We start from the raw sequence: 19,465 nt of genomic DNA on the forward strand, positions 1-19,465 counted from the left end.
TGGACCCCATCAAAGTTGTCAAATAAATGGGCCCTCCACAGTCATGTTTGCTTTCCTTTTGATGATTTTCGATATTGCGTTTAGGAATACACTGATGATTAAAGTTAGACACAATACTTTGCTTCCTGGTCAGGGCCCTGTAACTCCAAGCCAAAAGAGTGGGCCCAGCACAACAGTGGATGGGTGCAGATGGGTCCACTCTTGCCGTGGTCTTTGCCTGGGCATACGCCTTGGCGCATCCCCACCACAAGGTGAATGCAGCAGTTAAATGCTCCTAGACGGTGCTACTGAATCCGGTCCCCACCTCCTAGATGGCAATAGGGCTGGTGGACCTTGAAGTCCTGGCCCTAACTTTTGATGCGCCCCCTGGGGTGAATACGGTGGTTAAATGTGCTCAGCCAGCACATTTGAATCCTGTCTCTGCCTCCTCGCTTGTAGGAGGGCTTTCAAGTCCTTGATGTCATAGCCATGACTCCAGGCATGTCCCATGCCGTGGGGTAAATGTGGCGGTTACATGCGCTCAGCCAGCTCAATTGAATGTTGCCCCCACTTCCTCGCTAGTAGCAGGGCTTTGTGGGTCTAGATGTCTTGGCCCTACTCCTGGTGCAGACAGCACTGTGGGGTGAATGCAGCAGTTTAATGTGCCCAGCCGGCGTAATTGAATTTTGCCTCCGCCACTTTGGTTGTAGAAGGGCTTTGTGTGCCTTGATGTCTAGGCCTTGAATCGTGGTACTCCGAGAATTCAAAATGTCAGCTTAATTTGTAATTGTCAGTTAGTGTGCAAGTTCAATAACAGTTCTCACTAATAGTGTACTCAGAAACCTAACAAACATGCGCCAACCCCTATGGAAAGCATATAGACCCCTAAGGAGCTCACAAGAGCATGAATTTACAATTTTATCTTGGAAACATATTAACATCCAAATAAATTACAAACAAGCATTAGAAGAATATATAAATATCAGCTATCCCTAAAACATACTTAGTACAAAACAGATAACTACTACTTACACAAGGCTTAACACAGCATCTGTAGGATTTTCTTTTACAATAACAGATGAAAACTAATGTTCATGGAGCAAAATACCTAACCAAAAGTTATACAAAATTATAGATCCCACAACTCCTTCATCTGTGACTTGAACAGCAACACAATCTAACCATAGGTATGTTTTATTGTGTTATATCTCTTGGCAATATTTGTGAACTGCAGCTTTTTAACAGTGTGATTTTGATGTTACTGTACTTCAATCCCCTACTAATTCAACATCTCATAGTTACAATACATTAACATGATTTCATGACCACCGAAGGACATTAAGAAACAGTGTGACTTAATAGGAGGAGGCACAACAGTCTCATGCCTCTTTAAGGGAGGAGGCACGAAGAGTGCATGTGCACCCCATTGCCTCCCTGTGGTCCAAGGTGCTGGAGATGTGGGAGATGCAGAAGCGGGAGGACGGTCGGGACGCAGAGGACAAGGTGTGTATAACCTGATTAAACTCTGACCCAACCCCTGAGTGGATGAGATCCCAAAAAAGGGATGCACCTCATACATGTACCGCAGACACCACACTACACGAGCACCGGCGGGGGCTGATGGGTAGGAACTGCTGGGAGTATACCGCTGCGCAATGCACCATTCCTACGTGCTGACTATGGATGCGTCCCATACATAATTAGAAGGACCTTCCCCCGCTGATGGAGACTATAATGTCTAGAGGCGCTGGCTCCAACTACTGGATACCACCCACCGCACCCCAAATACCCCTACACACTTAGGCAAAGAAATGTTGCTCAGGCGCCATGCTAAATGTCACTGGCTTTGTTTGAAAGCTTGATTGGTAACACCAAGATAATGCTAAATAATGGATCTCAGACGTGACACCCCTAATGTTATAATCCATGGGTACATGCATGCTGACTGTCTCAACTGGACTTAATGTATGAATCTGAAATAGACACGGTCCCACTGTAGTAATTGCCAGAAGGCAATAATACTACTGGATTCTGCATATGACATAAATACTATGCTTTGCCTGCACTGATTATGAGATGTAATGTCTTGAAAATACCAATAAACAAAGTAAAAAAATAAAATAAAATAAAAGTCTCATGCCTCTTTCATCACTTATTAGTTGGCACATGTAACTGCAGGTAAGCAACAAAAAACACTTCAAACTAACATTGTAACGGTGAACCACAGCATGAGTTAAGAAGTGAACTAATCCTCACAAGTGCAAATATTTCCTGTGAGATGTGTGTATGGCATGTTAAGTGACACAGTGAAAAAAACAAGCTTGAAAAAGTCTCCATGAACCTCAAAGATAGTGACAAAATATCTATGTGCTTCCTCGTTATGTTTAACAGCATTGATTCAAAAACTGAGAGTACCCCAAAATGCCCCAAAAAAAAGAAACAACGTATTCAAGGTGATTACAAAGATGTCCAGTATATAGATATAATAGATTTTGCTACAGTATGCAAGCATATTTTCATTACAGATGATGTTTTGCTACCTACAATAAAAAAAAGATAAAGAAGCACACTTGTATTTTTATCTTTTCAAAGTTTTGTTTCATGGGTTATGCTCTAGAATGTAGTTTAACAAGAATTTCAAAGGGGAGTGCAAACAGAAGCAGATGCTCCGCAAGTGAGGTTCAATAATAGGGTGAAAAGTTCTAGGTTTTACCTTTTCCCAATGTTCTGACATCTACATCTTCTCTTCCGGATGATGAAAAGTTAAAACCTTTGAAAATAAAATCACAGAGTAAGTTCTGACTACCATTTATTGCATGACTACACCACTATAAATGGTAAACTAAATCTATGCACCTTGTTAACCACATAGGTTTGTAACATTGAGGAACAACAGTAGGCAGTGATGAGGAGCCCAGAAAGGAATGTAGGCGAGCCGATAATAAGGCAACAGGAAAGGAAGGAAGACTGCATTTATTGTTCATTGCCAATAGAATTGCAACTCTACCTAAAGTTTACCGAAATGTTACCCATTCTTAGCAGAGAAAGAGTAACTACTGTATTAATAAATTTTAAAAAATTGGGGTTTCACTTAAATGCCCATAGAAGAATAGCAATTGTTTGTTTATATGTTTTTGAAACTGTCTTTTCAGATAACGGTTTGTTAATCTTGTAGGCAGGAAGCTCATAGGACAATTCTTAAAAGAGGTGTTTCTAGGTGATAGGTTTCCCTGTTAAGGAAGTGTGTGACTACTAGTCACTGTTTGACCACCAACATAAGGGCACTTAAAGGCAAGAAATACCTCTGAACCCCCACAGAAAGCCACTATACATGTGAGCAACAGGGCTATGTGCAAGTGATGTTCCTAAGGTGCCAGAGGAAATAATCTGCTTAAAAGAGCACAAAGATGCACAGCTCTGAATTCACGCACAGTGGCCTCAAAAGGTGGTTCAAGTCTGCTTTGCAGAGGCTGTGCTTTTACACCATTATTGGATATGCGAGAGCCTAGTATAGGTACGGCAGGAAAAGAGACATACCCAGCACAGCCAGCACCGGTTACTTCCTATCATGCAATTAACAACAGCAACATTGACAAGAGTATGTTCCTTAATAAAGTCGGCCTCTTGTTCCTAACCTTTACATCATGCAAAATGTATCACGTTGGGTAAATTAACGCATGCCTAGACCACAGGAGTCACTGATGGGTGAAGGTTTGTAAATACAACCATCTTACCTATTGGAAATATAGTTAAGGGGCTTAAATGTCTAGAGGGCTTGAAGCTCGCTGATATTTCTTGCCTATGTTTTGGCCACTCAGAAGGAAATGGGATTCATCTCATAGAACTTCACAGACTCCAAAGAGCTAGACATTCATCATTCAGGCATTTAAGTTCAAGCCAGACCGCAATTTACAAATGTCCTCATTTATGCACACAAAGATTTGCCCTCATGGGGTCCTTCAGTAAAACAAGGGTACAAAGTTGCTACCTCTCAGACGATGCAGCTAATGCTCACTATGCACCCACTATGAACTATAAACCAAGGCCTTGTGTAGCTGGGGTTGGCGGCATAGAAGGTTGAGCTGAGAAGATGGTGGGCACAGGGCCTGGCTACAGGCCAAATGCTGCCATTGATCTTTGCTTTGCATGGCCAAAGGTCATAATGGAAGCTGGGAGAAGGGCAAACAGGGGAGTGCAGAAACAGGTCTTTCCAAACGGAAGTTTGTGCATGGTGCCGCGATGCAGGACAGGCCCTGTGGCCAACCCCTGCTCTGCACAGCTGAAGGTGAATGGCTGTTGCAGTTATGTCTCATTGGATTTCTTGGATGTTTCTGACCTCCTGCAGAGCTGCCTGGTAATTCTTGTAATGAGGATAATGCTATTGCAACCCCCTTATAAACTGAGCTGTTTCCAATTCATTATTTTTTTCTCTAACCTACTGTCAACCTTGGAGCCAAACAGAAATGTTGAGCACATGCATTCCGACCTACAGTATGAACCTTGATATCTGGAACCAGGAATGTCTTCTGTGTAGCTCACTGGTATTGGTATGCCTAAAATACGTGTCAGCTGCATCTACAGCACACAAAAAATCTACACTGGTAACGGTTATGCCCACTTGATTTATTCCTGTGGCCCTTTTTTGTGTAGCTTGGAAGATGTTGGAGCAATTCCTCCATATGGTTTCATAGGTATCCCACCTCACCAGCATAATTGCCTTGTGAATTTACACTACACCAATTCAATGAAGCCTGTGAACGTTATACTATGCCTAACCTTTCGCTTTTCCTGTTTGGAGACATGCTGACTGTTGGAGAAGTTACTTACCTTTGGTAATGCCTTACCTGGTAGAGGCAATATCTAGTTGCAGATTCCTTACCTTAGAATTTTCCCAGGCGTCAGTCTGGATCTGGAGAGTTTTCTCAAGCAGTATCCCTAAACCCCGTTAGGTAACGTCGATCGTCTCTGCATCCGTCATCAGTGTCGTGTACGATGTCACGTGTCCTATATAGGCATTACCCGGGCACACTAATGTCAGTTTCTTTTCCCGACTTTACATGGCAGAAGCGCAGAGCCATGAAGAACACTGACCACTGGTCTGTCCAAACTAGGGATCTGAAAGAGAGTCCCTGTCCCTGACCCTAGAAATCAGTTCGTAGAGCGGGAAGGATGGGTGGGTTGGTAAGGAATCTGCAACTAGATATTGTCTCTACCAGATAAGGCATTACTGAAGGTAAGTAGCTTGTCCATCTAATAGAGACATCTAGTTGCAGATTCCTTACCATAGAATAGATATCCACATAATACCATCCCTGGAGGTGGGTCTGCGAACTAAGATCATACTATGAAGTCCTGCAGGACCGAACGGGCAAAGTGCCCATCCGTAGAGACCTAACTGTCTAGGCAGTAGTGTTTGGTAAAGAAGCCCATGTTGCTGTCTGACAGATGTCAAGGACTGGAACTCTGTGCGCTAACGCAGTGGTCACAGATTTAGCTCTGGTAGAATGGAGAGGCTCAAAAGTAGCGCACATCAGAAATATCAAAACTAAATTCAAATCCTATTGGGGCACAATGAATGGATATGGAGGAAACATACGAGTAAGGCCTGTAGGAAGTTGGCTCTATATATATACTATCTTAAAGTGAGAGATAGTGTGCACAGAGTCCAAGGATTCCCCTTAGAGGTTGATAGTGCCAAAATTAGATAATACTGATGCTCTATTTTGTGGTAGTGTGGACGAGCAGTAGGCTTTTCAGAGGGTAGTGTTAAGCATTTGTTGTACACACACAGGTAATAAATGAGAACACACACTCAATGACTTAACTCCAGGCCAATAGGTTTTTATATAGAAAAATATTATTTTCTTAATTTATTTTAGAACCACAAGATTAAGAATTTAGGTAAGTACATAAATTGTAAGGTACTTCACACAGGTAAGTATGGAACTCTGAATTAAAACGTAATGTACACAGTTTTGGCAAAAATGGCAATAAGCTATTTTAAAAGTGGACACTGCAAAAATCAACAGTTCCTGGGGGAGGGAAGTATTGGTTAGTTTTTCAGGTAAGTAAAGCACTTACAAGTTCAGTATCCGGGGCATAGGCAGCCCACCGTTGGGGGTTCAACTTAACCCCAAACACCCAGCACCAGAAACATAGGGCCGGTCAGGTGCAGAGGTCAAAGTAGGGCCCAAACAGCATAGGCGCCTATGGAGACCAGGGGTGCTCCGGTTCCAGTCTGCTAGCAGGTAAGTACCTACGTCCTAGGGGAGCAGACCAGGGTGGGTTTTGTAGAGCAATGGGGGGGCCCCATACAGGCACACAAAATACACCTTCAGCGGCACAGAGGCGGCTGGGTGCAGTGTGCGAAGTAGGTGTCCCAGGTGCCCCAGGCTGAAGCACCTCTGTCAGGAGGTTAGTCCTGACTGCCACCCAAGGCAGCTCAAGGTCCAGGACCTCAGCTGCTCTTCGCACCACCATTGACTATGAAGCTGCCTCTTCTGTAGCCACGCAGATGGGAGACAGCATGCCACCATTTGGGTAGGTATCCCGTCCACTGGCTTGCCCCAGGTCTGTACAACAGTCCCTGGGGTCTTTGAGCTGGAATTCCAAAGGGTCCAGCAATCCCTCCCATTCCTCACTGTAATGTAGCCCATAGAAATAAGGCTCAGGATCCGACGTAGGGGGCAAAACCCCTTTGGGCGCTGGATTCCAGCTTGGTATTGGAGTCAGCAATGAGTATGGGGGTGGCACCGCCTGGGGGCACGGGCGGTGCCGGGAGGATGACTTCAGGACCGGCGCAGGGGAAGGTTGAGGTGGTATGACCGGCACTGGTCTGGATCCAGGAACTGATCCATGGGTGCCCCTTGGAGCCAAGGCCGAAGCTGCCAGCGTGGAACCTGAAGGGGCCCCTTCTGCCTTTGCAGGGACTGAAGGCACGGCAGCGGAGTTGGACCACCCAAAAGTAAGGCGCTTGGCCTAATAAAATTAAGATGGGCCGGGGTTGCTCCGGCTCCCAGAAACTTGGTGTAGGAAACTTGCTCTCTATTTAGTGCACTAAAATGAAGTACACTGTGCAGAGAGTCCAGTGGATGCCCAATTGGTATTACAGAGGCAAAAACAGATAGGACTAAAGTTCTATTTGTGGTAGTTAGACTTATCAAAGGGAGTAGTAAGTAATTGTTGTACTCACAGAGGCTATAAATGACACACACACAAAGAATAAATCAGAGACCAATTTAGAAAAATAAAATTACTTGTTATATATGTTTCAAACCCAAGAACTTTGTAATCAGGTAAGTAGATTTACAAGCAAAAATACTTTACAGTTTAAAACATCAACACAGTGCAATTTTTCAGTTCAGCAATGTTAACCTATAAGAGGAAAACAAAAAAGCAGTGTTGCAGGTAAGAACACGACTTACAAATCCAGCCTTCAGGGTTTAGGTCAACACCAAGCAAGGTTCAAATCAGTACCAAGAGTTCACCCACAGTGGCATAGCGGCAGCCTGGTGCAGAGGTCAAATTTGGAGTCGGATGCCCAATGTTAACCAATGGTGAGCAGCTGAGGTAAGCACAGGGAGGGCCACAAGGCAGCTCCAAACTTACACCCTCAGTGGCACGGGGGTGGCCGGGTGCGGAGTGCCAACACAGTGTCCAGGGCCCAATGTAAATCAATGGAGAGTAGGGGTGATCGAAGATGCGCTGCTCACAGTTGAGTAAAGTGGTGTCAGGGGTTGATCTCCTGCAGTGGAGGTAAGCAGAGAGGGGGCCACAAGGCAGCACCAAACGTACACCCTCAGTGGCACGGGGGCGGCCGGGTGCGGAGTGCCAACACAGTGTCCAGGGCCCAATGTAAATCAATGGAGACTAGGGGTAATCGAAGATGCGCTGCTCACAGTTGAGTAAAGTGGTGTCAGGGGTTGATCTCCTGCAGTGGAGGTAAGCAGAGAGGGGGCCACAAGGCAGCACCAAACTTACACCCTAAGTGACACAGGGGCGGCAGGGTGCAGAGTGCCAACACAGCGTAGGGGGCCCAATGTTAATCAATGGAGACTCGGGATAATCGAAGATGCGCTGCTCACAGGTGAGTAAAGTGGTGTCAGGGGTTGATCTCCTGGGTTTGAGGTAAGCACAGGGGGGAGCCACAAGGCAGCACCAAACTTGCATCCTCAGCGGTACAAGGGCGGCCGGGTGCAGAGTGCCAACACAGCATCAGGCGCCACTGCAAATTAATGGGGAAGATCAGTGTTGGAAAAAGGCTTCAGGCTCGGGCTAGGAGGCTAAATGAAAAAAAACACCGCTGCCCAGGATAAGTTCTGATGCTAGGTGACATAGGGAGACAGAAGGGCCAACTCCCCAAGGCGCAGGGGGCTTCAGGTGCAGGGGTGTCCTTTGGTCTTGGAACCTGCTTACCGGGCAGGTTGCGGTCAGGGGGAGTCTTCGGTTTGAGGCTTCAGCCTTTGAGGCAGAATCCGGCAGTGGTCAGCACATGGTGGACTCGGACTCAGAACTGCTGGGGAACCTTCACAGGACCGGTAGGCCATTTGGACTCGGGCAATGGGCGTCGGGTGCAGAGGTGGGCCCAGAGATGGTTTTGCAGTTCCTGAAGGCAGAGTTCTTTTTCTTTTAAAGTTGGTTTCTTCTTGAACTTGTCCACTGGCTCAGGAGATTGTGATCTCTGTCGAAGGCAGGCAGTCCTCCCAAAGCTCTGGACATCACTGGGCTGCAGGACAGGTTGTCTTTTGACGAAGGATCGCCGAGGGCTGCAGACAGGCCGGTAGGGCTGGGGCCAAGTCAGTTGGTTTCTGCAATCTTGTCTGCTGATGCGACTCTGTAGTGTCTGGCTCTTCCTAGGTTGTCAGGAACCTGAGTTCTAGAGTGCCACCTAAATACTAAATTTAGGTGTGTTACAGGCAATGTCAGGCAGTAGTCAATGGGCTAACCACCTTCAGGATGACTACACCCTTCTTATGACCACTTCTGCTGGGAAGTGGGCATAACCCTAATCCTAGTGGCCTAACTCCTTCCAGAGAAGATGGAGGAATTTAAAAAGTACTGTCCACTTCAGCTCGTCTACCTTAGGGGTGGGACTGGCATGAAGTGGGCACTCCTCCTAATTTAACTTATTTTCCCACCTGTGCCGCCACCAGAAATGGGGTCATGACAAGGGGGGTGGTTATCTCCACCTTCTGGAGAGACCTGAGTTGCATTACAAAGGTGCCAAATGCCTTTGAAGCTCACCTCCTCTCCCAAGCAAGATGGACATTCCAGGGAGGAAACACCTCTGCCCAGTACAGGCTTTTGTCTCTGGGCCTCAAGAGCACTGGCTATCATCGTGGGGGTCCAAAAACACATCTGTGGTGGCTGAACTGGTCAGGACCAGTCAGTCAGCACAGTAGTAGCTCAGGTGCCCTCTCTGTGTGCTTTTATTAATAAATCCATCACTGGGTCAGTCAGGGGTTATTATTCTGAGATGTTTGATACCAAACATCGCAGGATTCAGAGAAGCCATCACATAGCTGGGGAGCTCGCAGTGACCAGTGCCCAGCACACACATTTAAAGTGGATTTCCTGTACACGTACTATGTCTCAGAATCAACAGACGCATAGCAGGGGCATATATGCTCAAGCATATATGCCCTCAAATGTAATTTAATGCACCCTGCTGTATGGCCTGCTAGAGGGGTGACTTACATATATTGCATGCAGTGTTAGGGGACACGGCACACAGGCTGTGTGCCATGTTGTGGTTTCAGTTTGGGGAGCACCTTGTCACACAGCCTGCAACGGACTTGGAATGTCCATCTTGCTTGGGAGAGGAGGTAACACCTCTTCCCAGTACAGGCTTTTGTCTCTGGGCCTCAAGAGCACTGGCTATCACTGTGGGGGTCCAGAAACACATCTGTGGTGGCTGAACTGGTCAGGACCAGTCAGTCAGCACAGTAGTAGCTCTTAAGTTTTCAGAGGGCACCTCTAAGGTGCCCTCTCTGTGCGCTTTTATTAATAAATCCATCACTGGGGTCAGTCAGGGCTTATTATTCGGAGATGTTTGATACCACGTAGCTGGGGAGCTCGCAGTGACCAGTGCCCAGCATACACATTTAAAGTGGATTTCCTGTACACTTACTATGTCTCAGAATCAACAGAGGCATAGCAGGGGCATATCTGCTCATGCACATATGCCCTCACATGTAATTTAATGCGGCCTGCTGGAAGGGTGACTTACATATATTGCATGCAGTGTTAGGGAACACGGCACACAGGCTGTATGCCATGTCGTGGTTTCTGTTTGGGGAGCACCTTGTCACACAGCCTGCAATGGCAGTCTGCATAAGGTTGGTGCTGGGTCACTCAGAGTGACCTAAGTTGTGCTGCAGCTCTGACGGGTCCTCTTCAGTACCCATATCCTAGGTACCAGGGGTACCATTTATTAGGGGCTTATAGGAGCTGAAGAGCCTGGTCACTTGGGGATGAAGTGACCAGGTGACTTTGTTTTAGGAAAGGAACACTGGCACTGGGGACCTGGTTAGCAGGAAACCAGTGCACTTCAGTAAAAGTTGCATCTAAAAACCAGGCTAAAAGTGTGTGTGGGGGGGGTACTGCAACCAGAACCAACTCAGGGTGGCGTGTAGTCAGCCCATACGCCAGGTGAGTGCGTCTATCACTGCTGCTTAGGAGCGAGCTCAAAAAAGGTTGCCCAACTGAGCCCACATCAGAGGGATTTTAAGAGACCATGTTTCAAAGTGGGCATGACCTCTGCATTTTTTACTTTAATTTGCTTTAACTGTACCTCACCAGAATCTCAATCTCTTGCTGTGATGGGAGTACATTTACAGCTCTGCTATCAGGGGTTTTTGCAGTGACAACTGAAGTAATTTGTGCACACCTAACTCACACAGCATCATTGTCAATATACAGCTATGTCAAAAGCACAATATGCTAATTTTGCGCTACAGAATACACATACCCACATCACTGAATCTTGAGTCTGTATACATTTCACCTCCAAACTTTCTACTAAGTTAATGAGATGGGTTACAATACAAGGGAACACCCGTTAACAAAATAACATTTGTTAGGAAATACCTTTAAATATTTAACTTACATGGGCCTATCACACACTTAACAAGATTCCAGTATACTCACTGTCAGGTTTAAAAACTGCAATTAAAGGTTCCAAGATCAACTCCTCCACAGAGGATTCCATCTTTCTCTTCCCATCTAAGATCCATGGTGTTTGAGGTAGGTTTCTTGAAAATTTGTTGTATCGTCCTGCCAACAGAAAAACATATCGCTGAATACAACTATACGGTTACAAATGAAACATGTATACTGTGTATCATATTTTAATTTTAAAGTAACAAAGAACAATGCCTCATATATGGAAAAAATAAGATACTTATCAATCCTTTACCATTCTGTAGTTCTTTAGCAAAAAGCATTAACAGTCCTGAGCTGTTTTTAAACACAAAGGTTATCTACAGAAATTAGTTTTCAAAAGGAAATCATATAGGGTACATAAGGAAATGTGCAAAGCGCATCAGGTTTCATTAAGTTTAAAATGTGAGAGCAATATGGGCACAGAACCGCCGGCGATATATAAACAGGTAGCAGTCCCTAGTCTAGCTGGCTATGTAAACCCTGAGAATTGAGCTTAAGGGTTTTTCACTTATACAGCAGGCTTTTTTTTATTGCAGGTCCTGCTTTTCTTCAGAACTTTATCATCCACTGTTCTAGTCTCAGAATGCCCTGTTACAACAAATACCAACACAGTTTGAACAGGAAAAATATATTCTCTTTGCTTAGGACACCTAAATGTTGGATCTTTGTTCCAGCTGAGTATCAGATACATGCTTAAGTTTGAGAAAGAATTTGACATTTTCTACATAATGACAATTAGAAGAAATTTGGTTCCATTCACTCCCTCACAACAGTAGGAACACTTATGGGTTTAACTGAAATAGGTCTGTGTAGGAAAGTGCCCCTTTCTGACATGGTCACCCCAACTTTTTGCACAGTAATTTAGGTAATTTTGACTGAAAGTGCACTGGGTTCCTGCTGTCCAGGTTCCCAGTGCCAGATCTCTGTGCAGTTGTTCTCAAATTGGCAATACCTTTGGCATCGCTGTAAGTCCCTAGAAGATGGTACCCCTGGCAGGAGTACAAAAGAGGGTCCCCAAGGGCTGCAACATGTATTGTGCCACCCTCACTTTCCCCTCACCAAGCACAGGCAGACTGCCACTGCAGGCTCCGAGTCTTTGTGCAGCTAAATGTGAAAACACACCATGACAAAGAACCTGTGTACCATGTCCCCTACCACTGCATGCAATATATGTAGGTAACCCCTATAGCACACTTTACAGCCATAAGGTAGGGTGCATTGTATTACAAGTATGGACATATCTGCAAGAGCAGGTATGCCCCTGCTATGTCTTTGTCGATTCTTAGACAGTGAGTGGACAAGGAAGCCATTTTAAGTACATGAGCTGGACACTGGTCAATATGAATTCCTCAGCTACATGATAGCTTCACTGAAAATAGTGATGTTTGGTATCAAACATCTTGTATTAATAAACCCACATGATTCCAGTGGTGGATTTATTAATACAAGCAGCAAGAGGGTACTTTAGATGAACCCTCTGAAAAACCTACCATCTACACTTGTGCTTGCTGACTAGTTATAACTAGTCTGCCTGCCACTAACTGACAGCTTTCTGACCTCCAGGGGTGAAAGCCTCTGCTCTTGGGTGCTTAGGAACAAAGGCTGCTTTGACAAGGGTGTTAACTCTCCCCTCCCAACAGGAGGACCTGCAAATCTGAATGAATCTGAATTCCAAGGCAGGGGGCTTCAAAGAAGCCCACCGCCGTTGGTATGCAGATCTGGCTTCCCTCAGAAGGGATATGCCGACCCCCCTGTCCCAGGGCCCATTTGGCACCTGGACAGACTGGAAAACTAGTAGTTAGAGAGGTGTGTCCACCCCTCAGGTCAATCCCACCCCTAAGGTGAGCTGCCTGATGTGGACACAACATTTAGAAATCTGCCATCTTGGTGACGGCAGAATTAGGAACTCTCGGACAGGGTTATGCCCACTTTCCACAGGAATTGGTCATATAGGAGGCGTAGTAACCCAAGGGTAAGTAGTTCATTGGCAACTTCACTCCCCTAATGCAGTATATAGGGGAGCCCCTGGCACCAAGAAATCAGATCCTGCTGACCTGAAGAAGAAGAAGGACATTCCAGAGACACAAAAGGTAAGAAATGAAGACCAGTGACTGATTCAGCACCAACCCTGCCACCCTGCCTGCTGACTTCAACAATTGCGAGAAAGAAAATAAGTTACTTACCTGTAACTGTGGTTCTCCTGTATTGGTATCTTTCATAGATTCACATGCTTGAATCATTCCCCGTCGTCGAAATTGGAGTCCCACGGTACATAGAAAGCAGTAGATTAAATGTTAACATTGAAATCAATGGAAAAATACATTCACTTTAACAGCTTATCAGCTCCATTATAAAGACCCAAAGTCCAGCCAATCAGGCGAGACCACCTTTTAGAACCCTCAGCACAGAGGCCCCAGTCTCTCAGATTTTCTAGCACAAGTGGAGTACAAAATGAAGAAACATGCGGTGAGCCTCTATGAGGAGGAGGGTGGGTCGCATGTAGACTGTTTGGTAAGGAGGTGCCCCTTTCGGAGTTGTCCGTAACCTACAAACAGTTGATCAGCTTTACGAAAGCTGCTAGTTCTTTGTATGTAGAATTTAGACATCTTTTGATATCCAAGGAATGTAGCGCTCTTTCTGCTGGAGTTTGGGGGGTTTGGAAAGAAAGTCTTTAATATTACTGGTTCATTCAGATGAAAGTTCGAGGGAACTTTAGGAATTAATTTTGGATTAGTTCTAAGGATGACCATGTCCGGTTTAAATTGAAGAAAAGGTTGAGAGACTGTGAAAGCTTGAATGTCACTGACCATCTGTGCAGAGGTAGGCGCTAGCAGAAGTGCTGTTTTTCAGGAAAAATATTTCAATTCTGCTTTGTGAATAGGTTCAGAAGGATGTTTCATCATTTGCGAAAGTACTATATTGAAGTGCCAGGGACGTGGAGGGAGTTTAATTGGAGGAAACAATCTGAATAATCCCCCAAGGAATTGTTTTACTATTCTGGAGGACATAAAGATGGTAAAGTAGCAGTAAGGCGGAATTGAGAAATGGCTGCCAGGTGAACCTGGATAGATGAGTGAGAGAGACCAGATTCTGCCAATTGAAGAAGATACAGAAGTATCTGTTCTGGAGAAGATGTTAGAGGGTGGATACTGAAAGCTTTACACCATATACAGAATTGTTTCCATTTGAGTTAGTATGTCTTGTTAGTAGACTGGGCTCTGGCATTGGCGAGCACTTCTCAACAGTCTGGTGGAATATCTAGGTCGGCAAATTCATAGAATTCAGGAGCCAGGCCGATAATCGAAGAGAGGTCCAGTTGGGATGACGGACCTTGCACCGAATCATCGTTAGCAAGTCCAGTACTGGTTTCAAACAAATGTGAGGTTGTTCTGAGAGGAGCAGGAACTCTGTGAACCAAAACTGGCGAGGCCATCTGGGAGCTATCAGTAGTAGTTGGCAAGGTTCCCTCTTCATTTTCTGTAAACAATTCTTGGGATTAGCGGAAGCAGGGGAAAAGCTGAAGCAGAGATTCCTGACCATTTGATAAAAAATGCATTCCCCCTCGACCCTCCTTGCGATTGCCAGCTTGCGTAGTATTGGCATTTTTTGTTTTCTTTTGTTGCAAATAGGTCCAGACTGGGCTTGCCCCAGTGAAGAAAGAAATGTTGCCTGGTTGAGCTCCCACTCGTGGCAGGTCACTGAGGTTCTGCTTCACAAGTCCGCCAAGGTGTTGAATATTCCTGGGACGTGTTCTGCTCTGAGAGTTATGTGATACTGAAGTACCCAATTCCATATTTCCTGCGCTTGAAGAGACAGCGCCGGCGATTTTGTACCTCCCTGCCTGTTGATGTAATACATACTTGTGGGTTCGGATCAAAACCGATGAGCCTTTGATCCTGGTGAGGAAGGCTTTGAGTGCCTGGAACACGGCTTTTAATTCCAACCGGTTGATGTGGAGCATTGCTTCATGGGTGTTCCATTTCCCTCTCACTATCAGGTCTTCAAGGTGCGCGCCCCATTCCTCCAGAAACGCATCTGTGGTCAGAACATGCCCTGGTCTTTGATTTAGAAAAGAGAGACCCTCGGAGATGTGGGGGGTCTTCCTCCACCATTCCAAGGCTTGTTTCATTGGTGGGGTTATTTGGACAATATTGTCGAAAGATCCGCTTATTTGCTTCCACTGACTGTCTAGCTGTTGCTGAAGTGTTCTCATGTAGAGACAGCAGTTTGGTATCAATGGAATGCACAAGGAAAGCATTCCCAGAAAAGATTTGTAAATCCGGACAGAAGTGGACTTTATTTTTCTGAGGCGGAGCACCAGACTTCGAATCCTCTTCTGCCTGTCCTGAGAGGCAAAAGCTTTCGCTTGTTCCGTATCTAATACCGCTCCCAGAAAGGTGATGTTGTTTGATGGCATTAGGTGTAAATTTTGGTAGTTGACTGAGAGGCCCAATCTTTGGAAGAGGGATAGGCATGTTGCTGTGTCTCTGGCTGCCCGAGAGGCTGTTTGTGCTTTTATTAGCTAATCGCCCAAGTATGGAAACAGTTGAATTCCCATTTGCCTGAGGTGGGCTGCAATTGGAGCAAAGACCTTGGTGAAAACTCGAGGAGCTGATCTCAGGCCGAAGGGCAACACTCTGAATTGGTAGTGGGTGCCTGCAACTCTGAAGCGTAAGAATTTCCTGTGACTGGGGGGGATTGGGATATGGAAATAGGAGTCTTGGGAGGTCCAAGGCCCTCATAAAATCTACTTGATTGAGTAATCGTAACACATCTTGTAGAGTGATCATCCGAAATGACTGTTTTTTCAGGAATTTGTTTAAACATCGAAGGTCTAAGATAGGGCGACAGTCTCCTGTCTTTTTTTGGACGAGGAAGAAGCAAGAGTAGAAGCCGTCTCCCCTTTGAGACTTCGGTACGATCTCTATTGCTCCCTTGTCTATCATATTGGAAATTTGTACAAGGAGCTCTTTTAAGTGGGCAGGTGGGGGACCTCGTGGTGGTACCTCTGGAGGAGATTGTTGAAATTCCAGGGTATTCCCTTTGGTGATAATATCGAGGACCCATTGGTCTGAGGTGATCTGGCACCACCGGTGGGTGAAGCTGAAAATTCTGCCCACTATCAGAGTGTTGGATGGAGGCACTAAATGGAGGTCAGTGTTTTCTGGCTGTGTCCTTGCCTCTATAAGAAGACTTTCCTCTTGTGGTATGCCTGTAGACTGCAGATGGTAGTTGCCAACAGGGCTGTTGCTGTTGTTGACTGGTGGTTGGACAAAACTGACTCTGGTAAGGTTGGTACTGCTGATACTGGTGCAGTACAGTCTTCTTCCTCTTGCCCCATGAAAGGGCTGCCTTTTGAATTGCAGAGTACCCAGCGATCTAACTGTGTTCGTGACTGCCTTTATAGATTGAAGCGCATCATCAACGTTTTTACCAAATAGTAGCTCTCCATCATATGGCATATCCAGGACCTTCATCTGCACCTCTGGGCGGAAGGATGTGGCCTTTAACCACCGCTGACATCTTAATACTGCCACTCCAGCTAGCTGGTGGAAACCTGTAGATGACACATCTATTGCACAGTCTATGATTTCGGCAGGAATCTTTTCTCCCTCCCGCAATATCTTCAGAACTTCAGATCAAGCATCCTCAGCAAGGAGAGCGATGAATTGGGAGATGTCCAACCACATTTGTCGATTGTATCTGCCTTGCTGCCCTGACTGTTGTGGTCGCCTTTGTGGAAACATTTTTCCCTATAGAATCTAAGTGCCTTCCTTCCTTATCAGGGAGCGCGGAAACCGGAGAGGATGGATTTCTGGATCTGCGCTGGGCCGCCTGAGATATTATTGAGTCAGGTTTAGGCTGACCAATTAAAGAGGCTGGTGAATTTTCTGGTGCTTTGCATTTTTTGCCCAACCTAGGAAGCACCGCTGGAACAGAAGATGGGGTCTGCATTAATTTAAGACCCTCTTCCCAGATGAAGTCTACAATTGGGATCACACTAACCAATTTCCTGGTGTCTTCCTTAAAGTCGTATAGGAAACAATCCAACTGTTTAGATATAATGGGGAGCTGGAACCTTTTAGCTGCTCTTTCCATTACACTATGGAATCCACCAATGGCCTGTAGTGGAAAATCTACCAGTGGTGGCGAAGAGGGGGATGGTGTTTGCATTTGGTAATCATCTCATTCAGTGAGGAGTGATTCATTGTCCTGTATCTCACCTTCTTCCTGTTCATCTTCTGAAGAAGGCGGATCGTTTTCAGGAAGTGGCGATGGAGTTGGTATCGATACTGTAGGTACTTGAGAGTCTGAGGGTTGGTCTCTGGGAAAAGGACTCAACGGCATTTGCATATGCTGCAGAGGAGTGGTTGATCCTGGTGGCGGGAATCTAGTATAGTAATCTTGCATCATATGCTGCAAATTGGAAACTAATGACATTGGCATTTGCACTGTTGGCTTGTGTTGTTGCTCTTGGGCGCGTGAGTGCTGCTGTTCTTGAAATGAGTGCTGAATATATACTTGTTCACTCTCTTCTTTCTCCTCTTCTTGGCATTTTATTCTTAGGTCTGAAGGACTACATGCCACCGGAAACAGACCATCGTCAGAGTAGTCATCGCCACAATCCTCGTTGTCCTAATCAAGGAGATGTTGTGGCGGTACGGGTGACACCGTAAAAGGTGAGGTATGGGAAGGTAGTATGTTGTGAGAAATGGGCCATCAATAAAACTGTTATCGACGGTCTTGTCGACGGTACACTCATTGACGGTGTGCTCTTCATCGGAGTGCTTGTTTTTGTAGTTGTTGACACAGCAGGTGTTGACGGGGTTTTCGTTGACGAGGCTTTAATCTGTGGCTCACATGTCGACGTTTACGGAGCCATCAACGGTGTTTTAACTTCTTACCCATCGACGATGTTAACTTCTTTGATATTTTTGTAGCCTGGGTAGATAAAGAAGAGGCATACTTCATGCTCACCGATGTTATCGTCGTCGATGACAATGGTGACAACTTTACTATCATGGGCGTCGATGGAGTTGTGAAAGTCGCCGTCGCTGTGGTAACAGATGATGCAAAACCTGTTGTCGACGACGCGCTCGTCGACGGCCTTGTCGACGACACTGAGATTCTTGATGTTGACGGTGGCAAAGAACTAGATGGCTTCTTAAGTTTCATTGAAGTGGCAAATGGAGTGGAAGGTTCAGAACAAACTTTTTGCCATGTTTCTTTGAAGTAGAAGGAAGTTCTTCAGCTTTTTCCTTCAGAGAGTGCACTTTTTTGGCTGCTTTGTTTCTTTTTGGAGAAAGATTCTCAACAGATCTCTTCCTTTTCCTTGATGCCACAGAGGCGTCGCTGCCCTCATCATCAGAAAGAGTTTCTTTGGTTTTACGTTTTTGAAGCCAAAGTAGGAGCCTGGCTTCTCTGTCCCTCAAGGTCTTGCTAGAAAAGGTTCTACAAATTTTACAGTCTTTCATCTTGTGCTCTGGGTGAAGAGAGTAAATGAAGTCCTTGTGAAGGTCCTCACAGTGAAGCCTTAGCTTACCACAGGTGTTGCAGGGTTGAAATAAACCTTTCTTTGCTGTCGACATGTTATCGAAATCACAGCTGTAGATGTAGAACAAAATATTTAGAAAACTTTCCTCTCAAGAAAAGTAAACTGTGCAGAGCTCAGGGAGACTCCCTTACACACATGTGGTAGAAAATCTGAGAGACTGGAGTGTCTGTGCTGAGGGTTCTAAAGGGTGGTCTCACCTGATTGGCTGGACTTTGGGTCTTTATAATGGAGCTGATAAGCTGTTAAAGTGAATGTATTTTTCCATTGATTTCAATGTTAAAATTCAATCTACTGCTTTCTATGTACCGTGGGACTCCCACTTTGACGACGGGAAATGATTCAAGCATGTGAATCTATGAAAGTTACCCCAATACTGGAGAAGATGCATTCCAGCTGCTGAAACTTCAAAAAGTGCTGGAACACTACCAATCTTCACTCCAGTACAAGGAACTCCCATGGAGTAGCGGAGCTGCTCTCCTTCATCCTTGCAGCCATCCAAGAAACAAGAAAGAGCACTCCAGACGGCCAAAACCAGACTGTAGGAAGCTGGCTCTGTATATACTAGACCAAATGAGGCATGGTGTGTACAGAGTCCAGGGGTTCCCCAGAGGCTTAACAGATGCTAAAGAAGATAATACTAATGCTCTCTTTTGTGGTAGTGTGGTCGAACATTTAGGCTTATAAGAGGGTGGTGCAAAACATTTGTTGTACACACACAGTCAAGAAATGAGGCACAAACTCAATGACTAACTCCAGGCCAATTGTTTC

The 19,465-nt window shown here is 45.5% G+C and overlaps 1 protein-coding gene across 5 annotated transcripts in view; it reads right to left on the reverse strand.

Annotated features, from left to right (window-relative positions):
• PUS10 (pseudouridine synthase 10) overlaps positions 1-19,465 on the reverse strand; it is a 322,578-nt gene that overhangs the window by 190,293 nt on the left and 112,820 nt on the right. For all 5 annotated transcript variants that reach the window (XM_069234384.1, XM_069234385.1, XM_069234383.1 and 2 more), the window contains 2 exons: positions 11,128-11,253; positions 2,693-2,749 (listed from right to left, as the gene is read on the reverse strand). In XM_069234384.1, the coding sequence (XP_069090485.1) occupies positions 2,693-2,749; positions 11,128-11,253 (183 nt within the window). The remainder of the gene's footprint in view (positions 1-2,692; positions 2,750-11,127; positions 11,254-19,465) is intronic.

The sequence above is a fragment of the Pleurodeles waltl genome, chromosome 5 (genome assembly GCF_031143425.1).
Source record: "Pleurodeles waltl isolate 20211129_DDA chromosome 5, aPleWal1.hap1.20221129, whole genome shotgun sequence".
Taxonomy (NCBI): Eukaryota; Metazoa; Chordata; class Amphibia; order Caudata; family Salamandridae; genus Pleurodeles; species Pleurodeles waltl.